Source organism: Neopelma chrysocephalum, unplaced genomic scaffold, assembly GCF_003984885.1.
Source record: "Neopelma chrysocephalum unplaced genomic scaffold, ASM398488v2 Primary Assembly neopelma1_96814, whole genome shotgun sequence".
Lineage (NCBI taxonomy): Eukaryota > Metazoa > Chordata > Aves > Passeriformes > Pipridae > Neopelma > Neopelma chrysocephalum.
The window spans coordinates 1,536,878-1,551,357 of NW_020925458.1; the positions used below are offsets into that span (position 1 = coordinate 1,536,878).

Sequence of the window (14,480 nt, forward strand, 5' to 3'; positions counted from 1 at the left end):
CTTTCTTTTTCTTTTTCTTTCTTTTTCTTTCTTTTCTTTCTTTTTTTTCTTTCTTTCTTTCTTTCCTTTTCTCTTGCCTTCAGCCAGGAGGGGAGGACACTGCAGGCACAATGGCTTTCTTCCTCAAACCACGGCCATGCACGTGGGACCTTGCCCTGGACTACTACACTGCCAAACAGTTTGAAGGTAATCAAAGCAGGAGCAAAGTACTAATTCCTGGTGTTTTCTGGGCTGTATCAAATGATATGTCTAATGAGTTGGAGATTCTCCAGCTCTACCTTCTGTATCCCTGGGTCCTCCATCTCCAACCTCCATGTCTTGACTTGTCCATCTCCAACCTGGCCCAGAGATCCTCCATCTCCAGTATCCATATTTTGTCTCTTCCTTCTACAGCCTCAACTGGAGAGTCTCCTTTTCTTGACTTCTCTATCTCCAACCTGAGGTGGATATCCTCCATTTCCAACCTCCTCCTCTTCACTCTTCCATCTCCAACCTCACCCCTCCTCTCTCTTTCTCCTTGAAAAGTCGACAGTGACTTTTGAATCAGGGTTTTTGGGTGTCTCCTCTACACTTGAATGTGGTTTCTGACCCCTTCTCTGTCTTGCTTTTCAGTGGATGTGACCCTGGATCCCGCCACAGTGGGTCCTGAGGTGATCCTCTCCGAGGACCTCAAAGAGGCCACTTGGGGCAGACCTCAACACCAGTGGCCTGAGGGTCCCGGCCGGTTCGACACAGATCCGTGCATGCTGGGCAGCGAGGGCTTCACCTCAGGCCGTCACTACTGGGAGGTGGAGGCCAATGGGCGCTTCTGGGCCGTGGGAGTGGCCCGTGAGTCAGTTCAGAGGAAAGGCCGGGTCCTCTTCAAGCCCAGCGCTGAGATTTGGGGCTTGCAGAAGTATGATGAGCTCTGTGTTGCCCTCACAGCTCCATCCAACACCTTCATCCCGCTCCTCAATGGGGACATTGGGGTCTACCTGGACTACGAGGTGGGACAGGTCTCCTTCTATGCTGTTGGCAGCCGCCAGTGCATCTTCACCTTCCCTGTAGCTTCCTTCAGTGGGGAGAAGGTCTTCCCCTACTTCTGTGTGCTCCTCTCAACCATCAAACTGTCCCCCAAGGGCTGATGTGCTGACAGGATCCTTCCACAGCTGGTTGCACCATGGTGTTTGGAATGCTCCTTGGTGCTCCTCCAGTCTTCTCTTCCAGGTCTTGGAGTCCTTTCCAGCTCAACTCATGGTCCTACCTTCATCACAGATGTCTTTATTTTGGGTTATGTCCAGGGGATTTTGAGTCTGAGCTCAGCACAGCTCATCTCATCTCATCTCAAAGCCACTGTCATTAAATTTATCCAGAGCTTGTTAACAGAAGCAGGGCTTCACTGAACTAGTTTTGACCTGAAAACTTGACTTTTTCTCCCAGATGTCCTTCTCTGATAATTCCTTTGCTGACCCCAATGCCCATCACTGGCCAGGCTTCCAACCCAGATTAAAAATCTTAAATTTTGCAGGCTTTGCATTAATGCCAGCTGCTGCCTCATTTTAAAACTGATTTTGTCATCACAAGGATATGCTCACACTCACTTCCCCCACTCTTTCCCTCTCCATGCTCAGGATGTATTTCCAAGTAATTAACGTGCAATTTATATAAATGTGCTCAGAATAAATTTTTTTTTCTAAGAAGCAGGAGGCGTCTGCATTTGACCTCTCACCAAGTTGCCCTAGACCTAAAAAGGCCCCCCAAGGCTGCCCTAGCCCCCAGGATCCCCTAGGACTGCCCTACATGGGTCTCCAAAGGTTGCCCTTGCCCATCAACACCTTGTTGGTCCCCTGGTACCCTCAAGAACCCCTCATGCAGGGGATTCAAAGCCTTTTTGAGGTTTGGTGCAGCAGGTATCTGGGTGTGAGAAGCCCTCCCTTCAGCACCCAAGGAGCTGACACAGAGGTTTTTAGCCCGTCTCATCCCATTGCCCTTGCCTGAGCTCTGCAGCTCAGGTTTATTACAAATCCAGCTCCTCTCAGTGCTGCAGTAGGAGGAGCTGAGCCCGTTGTCATCCAAATAAGCGCAGAGCCCACCACCACGGATTTGAAACCTGGAAGGACAGAGGAGAAAATCCCCCTCAGACAGGCTCAGCAGGAAAAAGGAGAAAAGTCACATATAGGCTTCCCCCCATTTCAGTTCTCGGGCATCCTTGTGGGCATCAACATGCCAAAATATCAATATACATTTCTTATATAGGAGTAGAAATTATTCAGCATCAATATGCCAACACTAATGCTGATTTATTTCTATTTCTAATAAGAAATCCAAAGCTTTGCAAGAAAAAAGGAACTTACAATAAAACATCTAATCTCAGTATTTTCTCCAAACACACCACTCCCATATCTTAGGTCAAGGAGATAATCAAGATGCAGTGTTGCTCTTCCCAAACATCACTGTCCCATTACTGCCTCTGGATGCACCTCAAGTGCCAGAAGAAATGCACATTTCTTGTCTGGGGAAACACCAACCAACAACGTAACGATGAAAAACACAGACTCACAAGTGCGATAAAAGTGAGTGGTTCACCCATTGCCATGGCTGCTCCTCATCTTTCCGCAAAAGGCCAATCCAATGCTCTGAGATGCCTTTATATCTCATCACAAAGCTCTAAAAAAGAAGGAAAAAGGTTTTTACCTCCTTCTAATGAAAAATCTCCATTTTACCAGTTGCTTGTGCTCCTTTAGGGCTTCTTTGGGGCTTGAACCTTTCCATCTGCTAACAAGATGTGTCACCTAGCTACAGTTCTTGCAGCAGTTGGCTTTGGTGAGGAATTTCAAGAGACCTGTGATGACCAAGCCTCAAGAAAACCCTCTTCCCCAAGTTCCTGCCCCAGATCTCCAAGGAAGACCAATCAAAGAAACCATGAGGTGTCAAATATGTTGGTTTGGGGTTTTTTTCCCGTGCTAAGCATGTCCTCTTGTCTCCTTACCAAGTCTTCCATGCTGTCCAGGATGGCCAAGGAAGCACCAAATGCTGAGCAGTTGTCCTGGCTGGATGTCCAGTTCCCCTCAGCCTCCGAAAAATAGTAGCATTTTCCTCTATATCTGATCCAGTCGAAGGGGCACTGAAAGTAGGGCTGGGGATGAGGCTGAAAAGCCTGCACTGTCATTAAAAATAGAACAGTGTTAAGGAGCAGCACCTTTCCCTTACGTCTCTCAAGTAGGGAGGTCATCCTCCACCCTGTGGTCTCTGAAGGTCTTGCATCTGCCTCAACTGTGAGTAAAAAGAAAAATTAAGACACCAAGAGAAATCGTGGGAGAAAATAAGCTCAAATCATGGCCCAGCTTGTGGTGTTGACCAAGAAACATGGTTGCCGTACCTTCAAAGAAAGAAACAGGGTGGTAGCCTTCAGAAAACCACAGTTTTAAAAGGAATTTCAAAATAATCCTATCCCTAATATGCCCTTGGGTGTTTCTCTCTATCATTAATGCAAAAGTAGTGAAAATGACAGAAAATAAATTCTCCTATTCCTGGGGACTTCTTAGCTTGTTGGGACTCATGCCAACGTCTCTAGGTCCATTATTCTCTGAAAACAATACTTTTGGGTGGCTGTATGTATGAAATGGCTCTTCCTGTTGATTTTCTAAGGATTTCTGGATGACATCAGCTCCTGCACCAAGGGGATGAGTTTGGTCTTCTGTAGAAAGGCTGCTTTGAAATGTCCCTCTCCTGAAGAGGACAGCAGGTTTGGTGGGCTCTGTCTTCCACAGAAGAAGTGGAGGTAGATCTGTGCAACATGTGTAACAACCCAAAATATCTCAGAGACATTCCTCGTGAGACCTAAAACCAACCTGCAAAAGTGATGGCTGTGACGAGCAGAGTCATGAAGAGTGCTGCCAGCATCACCTGGCAGGCGACACGTGCCTCCGGCTTCATGTCCAGGCTGTGACCTGCAGGAGAACAGACCTTCAGTGCCTCTCTGAGAGTTTCCAGGGGAGCAACATGCTCCAGGTCATGCCCAGATGATGACAGGTTGGTCTCTTCCCCATGCCAGGGGGACTTGGTATCATTTTGAGTGAGAAATATAAAAAAATTCTTCTCCAAAATTTTTTTTTTTATTATTTATGGAAACTCTATGGGGAATCTCCTCCACAGCTCCAGCTTGAAACTCCTGAAATGCACTATAATTAAAATCATGCCTTAATTTCTGGGTTCTACCTCATTATTAAAGTTCAGTGGAGTTTTTTTCTCCACCTAAACTGAGACACTTTGGGTCTTGAAAATTATCCAAGTCATGGTGCCTCCATCTCTGGGTCCTATGATCAAGAATATGCTCTTTCTCTTCATTATGAGCAAAGAAAATTCTGTTTCCTAGCAGTTTTACCTAAAAATATTAGTGGTTTCACCTGGTGGGACTACCCCCATTTTTTGTTTCAGCTTTTCCCTTTTTGTCTCCATCTATCACATGAACCAGATCTCATGGGACAAACCCTCCTGTTCCCTCTTCCTCTTGGAAAAATGTTATTAGAAAGTAAGTCAGAACCCAAATATACCAGCAAATTTAAAAAAAACCCCACATATATATATAAAAAATAAATATCAACAAATAAAAAAATTAGCAAATTGGAAAAATCAACAAATTTGCTAAATCAAAAAAAAATTCCCCAAAAATCTTAGTCCCTGGTTGAATAGATTGAGATGATGGAAAAGACTCCCAAAGCCACTTTACCTTATTGTGGACCAAGAGGATGATAAAGATGGAAGCAAATTAAGGAGACCTGAAACAGGGCAGTGTTGAAGGGAAAAAAGTAGTTAATAAATATTTTGCTGATGTGTCCAAGTTGCATTTAAAGACCAAACTTCTTTTTGGGGCCTTTTAACAGTTCAACTCTTCAAAAATTTCTTTATTCTCATCCAAAATAAATCAGAAAATTGGAATATTTGTGAAAAAAAATATACCCAAAAGAATCAGTTACTTGAGTGCCTCAGGAAGGGTTAATCCTAAATGACAATAACTCACAGTATTTGAAATGGGGCTGTTTAGAGCAAAAGTTCCATCTGCTGAGTGACAAAAATTTTCCCTCAAGGGAAGTGCTAGAAAAAGCTTTCCCCTCGCCTCCGTACAACCTTACTTCAGCTGGATTTTGTTCTCAAATTACAGAAATATTAAAAAGAAAAACAAACCCAGCAATTCTTCAGTTCACTGCCCTACAGTTACCTGCTCTCTTGCTCCTTTCCATGCCCAAAAATCTGGAATAATCTCTCATTTCCTCCATTTTTGGGGTTCCACGTAAACAGCTGCTCCTGCCTCACCTGCCAAGCAAAGTTCCATCTGTCAGAGGTGCCACAAAGGCTGTCAGCACTCTAAGTTTTCTCCCCATATTTAAAATTTTCTCCCTGGAATGAAACTTTTCTCCCCAGTTGAAGTTTTCTCCCACAATTAAAATCTACTCCCTGCAATTAAAATTTTCGCGCCCAATCAAACTTCCCTCCATTAAAGTTTTCTTCCCCAAATTAATGTTTTCTCCCCTCAGTTAGTTTTCTCCCCCTAATTATACGTTTCTCCCTTCAATTAAATTTTTCTCCCTGCAATTAAAGTTTTCTCCCACAATCAAACTTTCACCCCCAATTAAAGTTTTCTCCCTCAATTAAAATCTTCTTTCCCTATTAAAATATCTTCAATTAAAATTTTCTGCCCATAATTAAAATTTCCTCCCTGCAAACCTTTCTCCCCAATAGTTTTCTCTCCCAGATAATATCTTCTCCACTCAGTTAATATTTTCTGTCCAAAATTAAAGTTTTCTCCCTCAAATTAAAGTTTCCTCCTCCCAATTAAAACAATCTCTCCCTATTAAAATCCTCTCAATTGAAAATTTCTGCTCACAGTTAAAATTTCTCCCCATAATTAAAGTTTTCTTCTTCCCCCAATTAAAATTTTCTCCCCCAATTAAAATTTTCTCCAGCAATTAAAACTTCTCCCAGCAATTGAAATTCTCTTCCACACTTAAGACCACCTCCCCTTAGTCCCCCAGCCCATCCCAAGCCCCCTCACCCGGTGGGAACAAGCCAGATGCTGAGGCATAACCTTCTCTGTGAAGAAAAACAGAAACACAGTATGAAAAAAAAAAGTTATTTTGGTTTATTTTGTAGTTTTTTTCCCAGGGATTTTCCTGCACGTCCTACAGGGTTATGGGGCTGCCTGCCCGAGGGCCACCTGCCTGCCTGCCCACCGAACCAGGGGTTCCCCTTCAGCTCCACCCTGCACCCCCTTCAACACCTTTTCCTGCATTTACAGCTTTTTTTCTCAGCTGGGGAAGACAGATTATGCAAAAATGCTTTTTTTGGTGTGCAGGAGGAGGAAATGCTGCTGGGGATCGCTCTGTGCTGGGATGTTGAGGCACCCCAAAAGGGACTTCAGGGATGAAGTGCAGTTCCCTTCAGCCGATTTTACCATTTTTTAAATATAGAAATGTAAAAAATAAGTGTTCTTGCAATTAAGCTACCCAATTGCAGGATTTTACCCTAAGTCCTACTTTATTTTACATTTTTGAGGGGTTTTTTGGAATCAGTGATCACACACCACTGCAGGGGCTGCTTTTGCAGAGGGCAGGAAAGCTGACTGACAGCAGCTGACCACAAAAACTTTCTGTGAGGGTAACAGACGCTGCGGGTGGAAAATAAAATAAAAATAAACATGAGATAATAAAAATAGAATTTTTTTTAAAAAATAAGAATAAACCCAAAATAAAAATTAAAAAAAAATAAAAAAATTAAAAAATAAAAGAATGCAATGCTTTTCCTTCTGGGACCTTTGGACCTTTGGGTTTATCTTTTTTTTTACCCCATTTCTTGCTGCTGGCAGGTATTGGGGCAAATTTCTACTTTTTTTCTTGCTGTTTTCTGGGTGTCTGAGGAAAAAAACATTGGTTTTAACTCTACAAAAAGGTGTTGCTTGCAGGTGTTACAGCAGGGGCCAAAACCTGAGTTAACACCAAAAAAAAATTGAAGAAAGGGAGGGAAAAAGGTCAGCATAGGCTGGGAATTAGTGGTCATTCCATGCAGTGGCCAAGGTGTCCCAAATGTAGGAGGAAGCATGGGTCTGGGTGATGTAAAAGGACACACTGGGAGTGAAAGGGATGGGCTTGCAGGAGAAAACTCAAAATCAAAACAAAATAAAGCAATAAAATAAAATAATAAAATTCAGTAGCAGCCTGCAGGAAATCCAGACTCTCACCTCCTCCTGGTGAGAATAGGAGCTGGGCAACCCCTGACCACATTGGATCTCCCTGACACAGGATCAAACATAGGCCAAATATTGTGTCAAAAACAGCAGAAAAAGTCGCACAGAGCAAAAAGCATCCCAAGTCACTCCCAGCCCATATTTTGGAGAAGAAACACCAAATGCCACCTGCCTCCTCATTTAGTTACCTGCCTGTGGCCACGCTGATACAGACCCTGACACGCTTCAGCCTTACCCTGAAAAACCTTATTTAAAGGCCTTCTTAAATTATTTTTTATTAATTTCTGCATGCTTTCACAGATGTTTTACACAACCATCAAACCCGTAGGTGTTTCTACACCTCCAGGCATGCCACCTACTCCAGATGTGCCATCTCCTCCTGGCTAGAGGACACCTGTGCCCTCACCGCCTTTCATTTACAAGGGAAGGCTATAGAATATATATATTAAAAAGGAAAAAAAAAAGCAGATAAAAGCCCTGGTCAATCCCATTTCCTGGAGCTGGCTGAAGGCATAAGTACATAGCTCACAAGGCAAAAGGTTGTCCAAGGACACTGTCACTTTTGGGCTGGTCCTGTAACCTTCTGAGTGGCCATGGCTGGGGAAATTGTTTATGCTGATTTAAGGCATCTTGGAGATGGTTCTTCTCCTGCTGAGAAATGTCATGGTAAGTCCTGTTTTGGGAAAGCATGGTTATTTCAAGCTTCGGGAAGACTTTTGTTTGCTCTTGAGTTTGCTTGCTTCTCTATCCCCATGTTGAGGTTTCCAAGATTGCGGAGAACATTGGATGGGCTAAATGTCTTCTAAGGTGGGATCCTGGCTTGAAAAGAGGAGGAAAAAGAGCAAGAAGGGGATGGAGGAGGCTGACAAACATCTGGAATTAGAACAGTTTTGCTTCTGAGACTCTTTACTTTATAGGCAAATGGGTCCAAGAAGCCCTACATGAGCCAACACACCTGAATGGGAAGGAAAGCTGCTGAGATCCTGTCTGGAATCCTGGTGGAGATGAGAGCTGGGGAGACCTATGTCTCACTGACTCCCAACTCTGCTGGGAGCTCTAAAATTAATCCCATTTCAGAAGATTTCGGGTCCCCCGAGGTCCATCACTGGGTGCCCAAAGCTGCTCCTGAGGCTCCTGCAGCCCCTCTACCACCTGAGAACCCACCCGGGGGTGATGCCCTCATACTAGACCTCATCAGTGGTGATTTACTTTTTTAGAGGAAGCAAAGAAGCCGTAAACTTCTGCTCCAAGTCACCAGCTTGACACAGGGGCTTTTTCTTTTTCCTCTAAAAGCCCAGCTTTTTCATGTTTCATTTTTTTTAAGCAAATATGGTCTCTTTCAGCTCCTGACTCCTGTCCGTGGTGGCACAGGCTCCTCCTCAAAGCCGGAGGGCTGGGGCATTTAATCCTGCTGGTCCTGGTGGTGGTACTGAGTGTGCAGGGTAAGTAATCAGCTCTTACCTACATCTCACACCTCAGAGGGCAGCCTGAGAGGGGATATCAGGGTTTATTTCAAGCATTTCAGCCTCTGGAGGGGAAAAGGTTGTCCCATAGAGATGCAATATCACCCACCAAGAGTAAGTTCTCTCTAAGTTAAAAACATTGTTGTTAAAAAAAGGTGGAGGATACAAGCCGTGTTTTTCAGGCTGCCTTAATTAACTGTGCGAGAAAATGAAACTTGATTTTATGGGGTTTGTGGCTTTTATCCCCAAATGTCTGCAGCTTCTCCCCCCCGATCATTTCTCCAAGTTTTTCAGGGCTCTCCGCAGCCAGTGGTGATGAGAGTTCCCCAGCCAGGTGATGAGATCCAGGGAAGGAACCAGAAGGAGAAATACATGTTTTCATCCCTGGTGCGGTATTTCTGCAAGCCCCAAGTGGAGAGCCCCACAGGTAATCCTCCATTCCTCCTGGCTCTGCTGGGAATGCTCAGATGAGACCTTTGTGGAGGGCTTCTCCTGCAAGGATGCCCTTGGGGCTGCGAGGCCACCAAGCGTTACTTGGCAAAGAAGAGTGTTGCAAGGAAGAATTATCTTTTCCATGCAATTTTTGCTGATCCCTCCTCCACAGAGAAGCAGGGTCATCCCAAGGGAGGAGGTTCCTCACCATCCTGCCTCTCCTCCACCAGGCATTTTTGTCCTTGTGGTCACCCAGCTGCAGTCATCATCCTTCTGTCTGGTGGCTGAGCAGGAAAAACCACAATGATGTGAAAAAACTCAAGGATGGGAAAAGAGCCAGGGTGTGGGGTGGGGAAGCCCTTAGTGCCTTCAGCTGGTGGCTGGGGAAGACCTTGACCACCCTGTGGGGTGTCTCATGGCTTTTTCTTCTCTTGCAGCCTATGGTGGCTGCAAGCTGTGTCCCCAGGACTGGCAGCTCCATGGGGAAAGATGCTACTGGCTTTCTGAGGAATTGGGAAACTGGACTCAAGGCACAAAAAGCTGCAAAAATCAAGACTCTCAGCTGGTGGTACTCCAGGAAAAGAAAGAAAGGGTAAATAGGGAGAAGGCTTGAAAAGGACTCAAAAGTCCTGTTTTTTTAGGTGGGCAGGGAAGCAAAAAGTGCCTAGCAGCAGGAGGGTTTGGAAAAGCATTCAAAGCATGGGGGACATTCATGTCTCATCAGTTTGGAAGTCAGATTTACTCCATGGCTTTGCACCCCACAAAGCCCTCCACAGAGAGATTTTGGAAGCAACTGGTCACCTCTATTTTCCAGGAGCATATCAAGGTTATTACAGGCAAAAGTCCACCACTGGTGTGGATTGGATTAAGGTCGCATCAGAAGGAATGGAGATGGGTGGATAACACACCCTTCAACCCCAAAATGTGAGTATCCACAGCCTGTTGTTGTAAAAAGCAGCTTTGCTCCATTTCAGACCCAGTTGATGCCCTGACCCATCTCTCCAAGATGTTGGAATCTGTGCAATGGTCTCATATTCCCCCTGCCAAAGCTCTGCAGACCAAAAGCTGGGGTACTATGGCAGAGCACAGTAACCCCACAGCTCCCATCAGACCCATGCAGCAACTCAGCTTTTAACGCTCCACATATGCTCCTCACAGATCTTACTGTGCGCACGCCAGTTCCTCTCAAATCTGGGCACCCACCAGTGAAATGGTGCAGCATGATGAGAAAGTGCAGGAAAAGAGCAGAAGACCCCCCCCACACCTCTTCTTTTCTGCAAAACTGGGAAAGTTTCCTCCTCTTGAGCAATGTAATTTTTGTTCTGCAGGTTTGGCACCTCCCTGCAGGAGATGGGTGAAGGGTGCGGGACACTGAAAGCCAAGGGCTTTGAGGTTCATAGATGCGATGCCAAACACAAGTGGGTTTGCAAAAAAAAACCCTTCCAGCTCTACCCAATAACAGCAGGAGGCGAGGAGAAACACAATGCCTCCATCTGACACATGTCCACCCCAAAATTCCCATCCCATGAGACGCTGAGGTGGAATCAGCCCCATTCTCATCATGTCTTTGCAGGGGATTTCAGGCTTTGCAAATCCACTTCCCACAAGGATCAAGACCAGCTTGGGAGGCACAGATGAGCCCCTGAATGGGAAATCAGAAGAGCCTGTGCCTCATGCACAGTGATTATAGAGGATAGAGGTACAACATCAATAAAAGCTTATCAAAGTGATTTGCCTCAATTTACTGAGATAACTCAGGTGAGAGCACAGGTGGCACATCATGGTTCATATATAAACATGGGAAATTTCAACTCAAAAAAGCTTTCCTGAGTGACAGAAGTTACATGTGTGCATCTTTCCAGGCACCGCTGAGAGTGTCAGCACATAGACTGATGCAGACAACCGGGTTTTGCTCGAGTTTGGGGGATTTGGAGCATTTGGTTTGTCTTTTGCTTTTTCTTGTTGTTTTTTTGTTTGGGATTATTTGTTGCTATTGTTTTGGAGTAGTTTTTTGGTTTGCTTTTGTTTGTGTGCTTGCTTTTTGATTTTTTTTGGGCAGGCAGGTTGGGTTTTTATTTGGTTGGTTGGTTTTGTTATTATTGCTAAATTCCCTCCCCACCATTTTTTGACCCCCTTGTCAAGCAGAGAAACCTATTCATTGAAATTAATTCAACCCAAATGCATAGCTTATGCATTTGAGTGACTTTTAGATAAAGTCTGCTTCCAAAATAGCATAGAAATTATCAATAGGATTTGCTGCTGCAGTGCTCCAGCGTCAATGGCCATCCAGCTTGTCTGGGCAGAAAGTCTCATGAAAATACAAATTCTTATGTGTTGGTGATAGGTTCCCATGTAGGGATTTATCAAAGGAAGCTGTGCGCAGTTCTTCCCCATCTCCTGATCAGTCCTGTTTACAGGGTCTCTTTTCCTTTCCAGAGGACATAGTTGTCAGGTCTGCTGCAGACCCAGTTGTTATTGGTGGGGCTCAAGGATGAGCTCCCTTGGTTCAATTATGCACATGGCCCACTACCCTGCACCTCAAACCTCCAATGCCAACATGCTCAGGAGAGCAAGAAGAGGAAAAGAAGAAAACTATCTGCAAAACATTAAGAAAAGCTGAAATTTCCTCTCTAGGAGAGAAGGGGTAGTGTTTGGCTGAGAGTATCTAGTAGGGGATTGCTGTGCAGTCCTTGGTCCATCCCAAAACTCCTATCAAAAGCCAGGAGCAGCCTGGACATGGTGTCAGGAGAAGGTCCCCATCCCAGGATGGGTCATTCCCAAATCCACTAAGAAATCCCTTCAAGGTGGGAGCAGCAATGCAACAGCGCCCCAGGGCCCTGTCCAACCATACTGAGAGAGACCTGCCCCAGGTGCTGACCCCAAGTGCCCAACATGGACAGAGGGCCCAACCTGCTGTTGAAGGCTGTGCTATCTGTCCACCCCTACTTGCTGTTTCTCTTTTGCAAGCCGTGGTTTGCTTCGCCCTTATAGCGTATAATGAAAATCTGTAAAGCAAAGAAACATCATAGTTTAGCCAGTCTTGTCTTCCCCACCTCTTCTTTTCCATCTCTGTCCATCACCCCACACAGAGGTGATGCTTTTCCCAAAGTATCTGCTCCTGGCTACACCACTGGTGCAGTTTGGGGCTGGAATCTTACTTTATTGTTTTTGCTTTCATGTTTTCTGTCCTGATGCTGGTGTAAAGACTCAAGCACTCAATCTTATCAGTTCATCCACGGTGCTTATGATGGCCAGTGAAGCTCCCAGGGCCTTGCAGGCTTCCTAACTGATGGTCCAATTGCCCTCAGCCTCAGAAAAATGATAGCATTTACTTTGGAAACCAAGCCAGGTGTCTGGGCACACATGGAAGAAATCCAGGTGAGGGAAATGGAATTCCATAAGATAACTGAAAAAGAGAAAGCCAAGTGAGATATGCAGGCAGTTCTAAAAAGCAGAAGAATGGGATTTATTATTTTTATTCCTAGAAGCTGGGAGAACTGGGGATGATGATCTCGGGAATGGTGTGATCAAGGGAGGAGCCAGGTGCCTGGATCACAGCTTAGAGAAAAAAAAGAGAAGCAAGCTTTGTTTGGTAAGCATCTCTTGATGCTGGGAAAATTTTTGGAGATGGAGAGAACTGCGAAGCTTGAAGGCATACTACGTGGTTATGTTGTAGAGAATGTCCAAAGCTGTGACAGAGATTGTCATGCAAGTATAATGCATATTTTACAAAATATGTATAATGTATGTGTTTATACACAGCATGCTAAATCCTGGTTGAGCCTATTTTTTACTGTTTTCACTATGACCAGGAGTCACCTCACTGGGAAAAGAACTAAATATTGTAATCAGCCTTCTGCAGAAATAAAAAATATTTATTTGAAATTACAATATTCCAATGTTTGTTCAGCAAATGTGTCATCATTAAATAGTGTTGAAAGACAGTCACCATAACTTTTGAAATGTATTTGCTCCAGAGAGCCAGCACGTAGTAAACAAACACTGTGTAATTTGGCCAACCAACCATACAGCATGAGAGCAGTGTCCTATAACTGAGAGTGTAAGTATCTACATATTACAAGCAAAAAGGAGATGTCAATCCCTCAGGGACAAGGTACAACACTCAGCAATTTAAAGTGTTGGCTTTAATGAAAGCACGGCGTTGCTGTGGTGGGAGCCTCAGTACACCAACACTAATCAAATGGGGGGGACCTGATAGAGTAGAACCCTGCTTGGAAGTATAGCTCAAAGGACAGCACTGCAGGGGTGGATAATAAAACTTGCATTGATTAACTGATTTGCCTTACATATCTATGCAAAGTCCTGTTTTGGTCACTAGTGACCTCTGATGTAATGCAGGTACTGTGGTCTGAATTCTGAGTTCTGCAGCTGTTCATTATATTGGTGCCTGTGCAAAGGTGGGTGCAGACAAGAGGGGAAGCAAGCTATCCAGGGCTACCTTCGCAAAATAAAATGTGCTTGGGACTCTGCATATGTGGATGGGAAGGAATGAAGTACCCCAGATTACCATGACAACAAGATTCATACTTGGATAAGGGAGATGAATTATCCTGGGTTACCATAGCAAAGTCATCTTGAGCCCTACACCACACTAGTTCTTCTCTTTCTTCAGAAGCCCATTAACTGTGTTCTGACCAAAGGAGGTCAGCTCTGCTCCATATAGGTGACACAGCCAGAGACAGAAGATACTTTCTTAAACTCCCAGCACAGGAGGCAAGCTATACAGTACACTGTCAAATATCTGGCTTAGAAACTCAGCAAGGGTTTTGCCTTCCTGAAATGAGACACTAAACTTATCACAATGGATATTCTGTTATAAAAGTTGATACTACCTTCACTTGGATGAGTTCTGTGTCTTTACAGAGGCAAGGACATGTTCACTTCTAATTAGATTGAAAACAAACCCTGCAATTTGGCGGTTTCCAAATAAAACAAATGGTACAAGGTTGGAAATTTTCAGAAAAAGCTAATAATGAGACTAACATGTTTAATCCCATTCCAGGTTTCATTTCCCCTAGTCACATTTCTTGTCTGCCTTTCTAATGGATCCCAGCTTTACAATAACCAGGAACTCTTCTGTGAACTTCTGGCACGTGGAAAGAAGCCAATAGTCAGTTTTGCCATATGAGATCCAGCTTCTGATGTAGCAAGGACATAGGCAGGCACTGGTTTGTCTCCTGAGGAATACACTTTGTTTTTGTGAATATGTTTTTAATTTAGAAAGTAGAAAGAAGACAACATACTCTACAGTACAAAAAGCAAGCAAAATCTCTAAGCTGGATACTTTTGCAAACAACAATGAAGAAAGCACCTGTATTTTGAGTCATGAAAGATATGTAGGTACT

At 44.4% G+C, this 14,480-nt stretch overlaps 3 protein-coding genes and 1 pseudogene across 8 annotated transcripts in view; 2 read left to right on the forward strand and 2 right to left on the reverse strand.

The window, feature by feature from the left end:
• LOC113981897 (butyrophilin subfamily 1 member A1-like) overlaps positions 1-1,679 on the forward strand; it is a 3,241-nt gene extending 1,562 nt beyond the window's left edge. For 2 of the 4 annotated variants that reach the window (XM_027709591.1, XM_027709592.1), the window contains exons 2-3: positions 84-186; positions 613-1,679. In XM_027709591.1, the coding sequence (XP_027565392.1) occupies positions 84-186; positions 613-1,124 (615 nt within the window). In that variant the 3' untranslated portion in view covers positions 1,125-1,679. The remainder of the gene's footprint in view (positions 1-83; positions 187-612) is intronic. The other 2 variants (XM_027709594.1, XM_027709593.1) reach the window with 1 other exon arrangement.
• Positions 1,680-1,738: 59 nt separating this feature from the next.
• Positions 1,739-5,539, reverse strand: LOC113981898 (C-type lectin domain family 2 member B-like). The gene is made up of 5 exons (XM_027709595.1): positions 5,184-5,539; positions 3,831-3,903; positions 2,969-3,141; positions 2,540-2,646; positions 1,739-2,089 (listed from the first exon to the last, which is right to left on the reverse strand). The coding sequence occupies exons 1-5, from the start codon at positions 5,253-5,255 to the stop codon at positions 1,765-1,767; spliced, it is 750 nt and encodes a 249-aa protein (XP_027565396.1). The 5' UTR covers positions 5,256-5,539; the 3' UTR covers positions 1,739-1,764.
• On the forward strand, positions 3,219-11,087 carry LOC113981896 (killer cell lectin-like receptor subfamily B member 1B allele B). Of its 3 annotated transcripts, XM_027709588.1 has the most exons (7): positions 3,219-4,011; positions 7,520-7,885; positions 8,563-8,661; positions 8,969-9,109; positions 9,552-9,706; positions 9,929-10,038; positions 10,443-11,087. In XM_027709588.1, exons 2-7 carry the CDS (start codon positions 7,813-7,815, stop codon positions 10,609-10,611), a joined length of 747 nt encoding a protein of 248 aa, XP_027565389.1. In that variant the 5' UTR covers positions 3,219-4,011; positions 7,520-7,812; the 3' UTR covers positions 10,612-11,087. The 3 variants fall into 3 exon arrangements, with proteins under 3 accessions (XP_027565389.1, XP_027565391.1, XP_027565390.1); XM_027709590.1 differs by lacking the exon at positions 3,219-4,011 and having other exon boundaries at positions 7,701-7,885; positions 10,688-10,837; XM_027709589.1 differs by lacking the exon at positions 3,219-4,011 and having other exon boundaries at positions 7,702-7,885; positions 8,544-8,661; positions 10,443-10,789.
• A 426-nt stretch (positions 11,088-11,513) lies between these two features.
• Positions 11,514-12,543, reverse strand: LOC113981911 (annotated as a pseudogene).
• Positions 12,544-14,480: the final 1,937 nt, after the last annotated feature.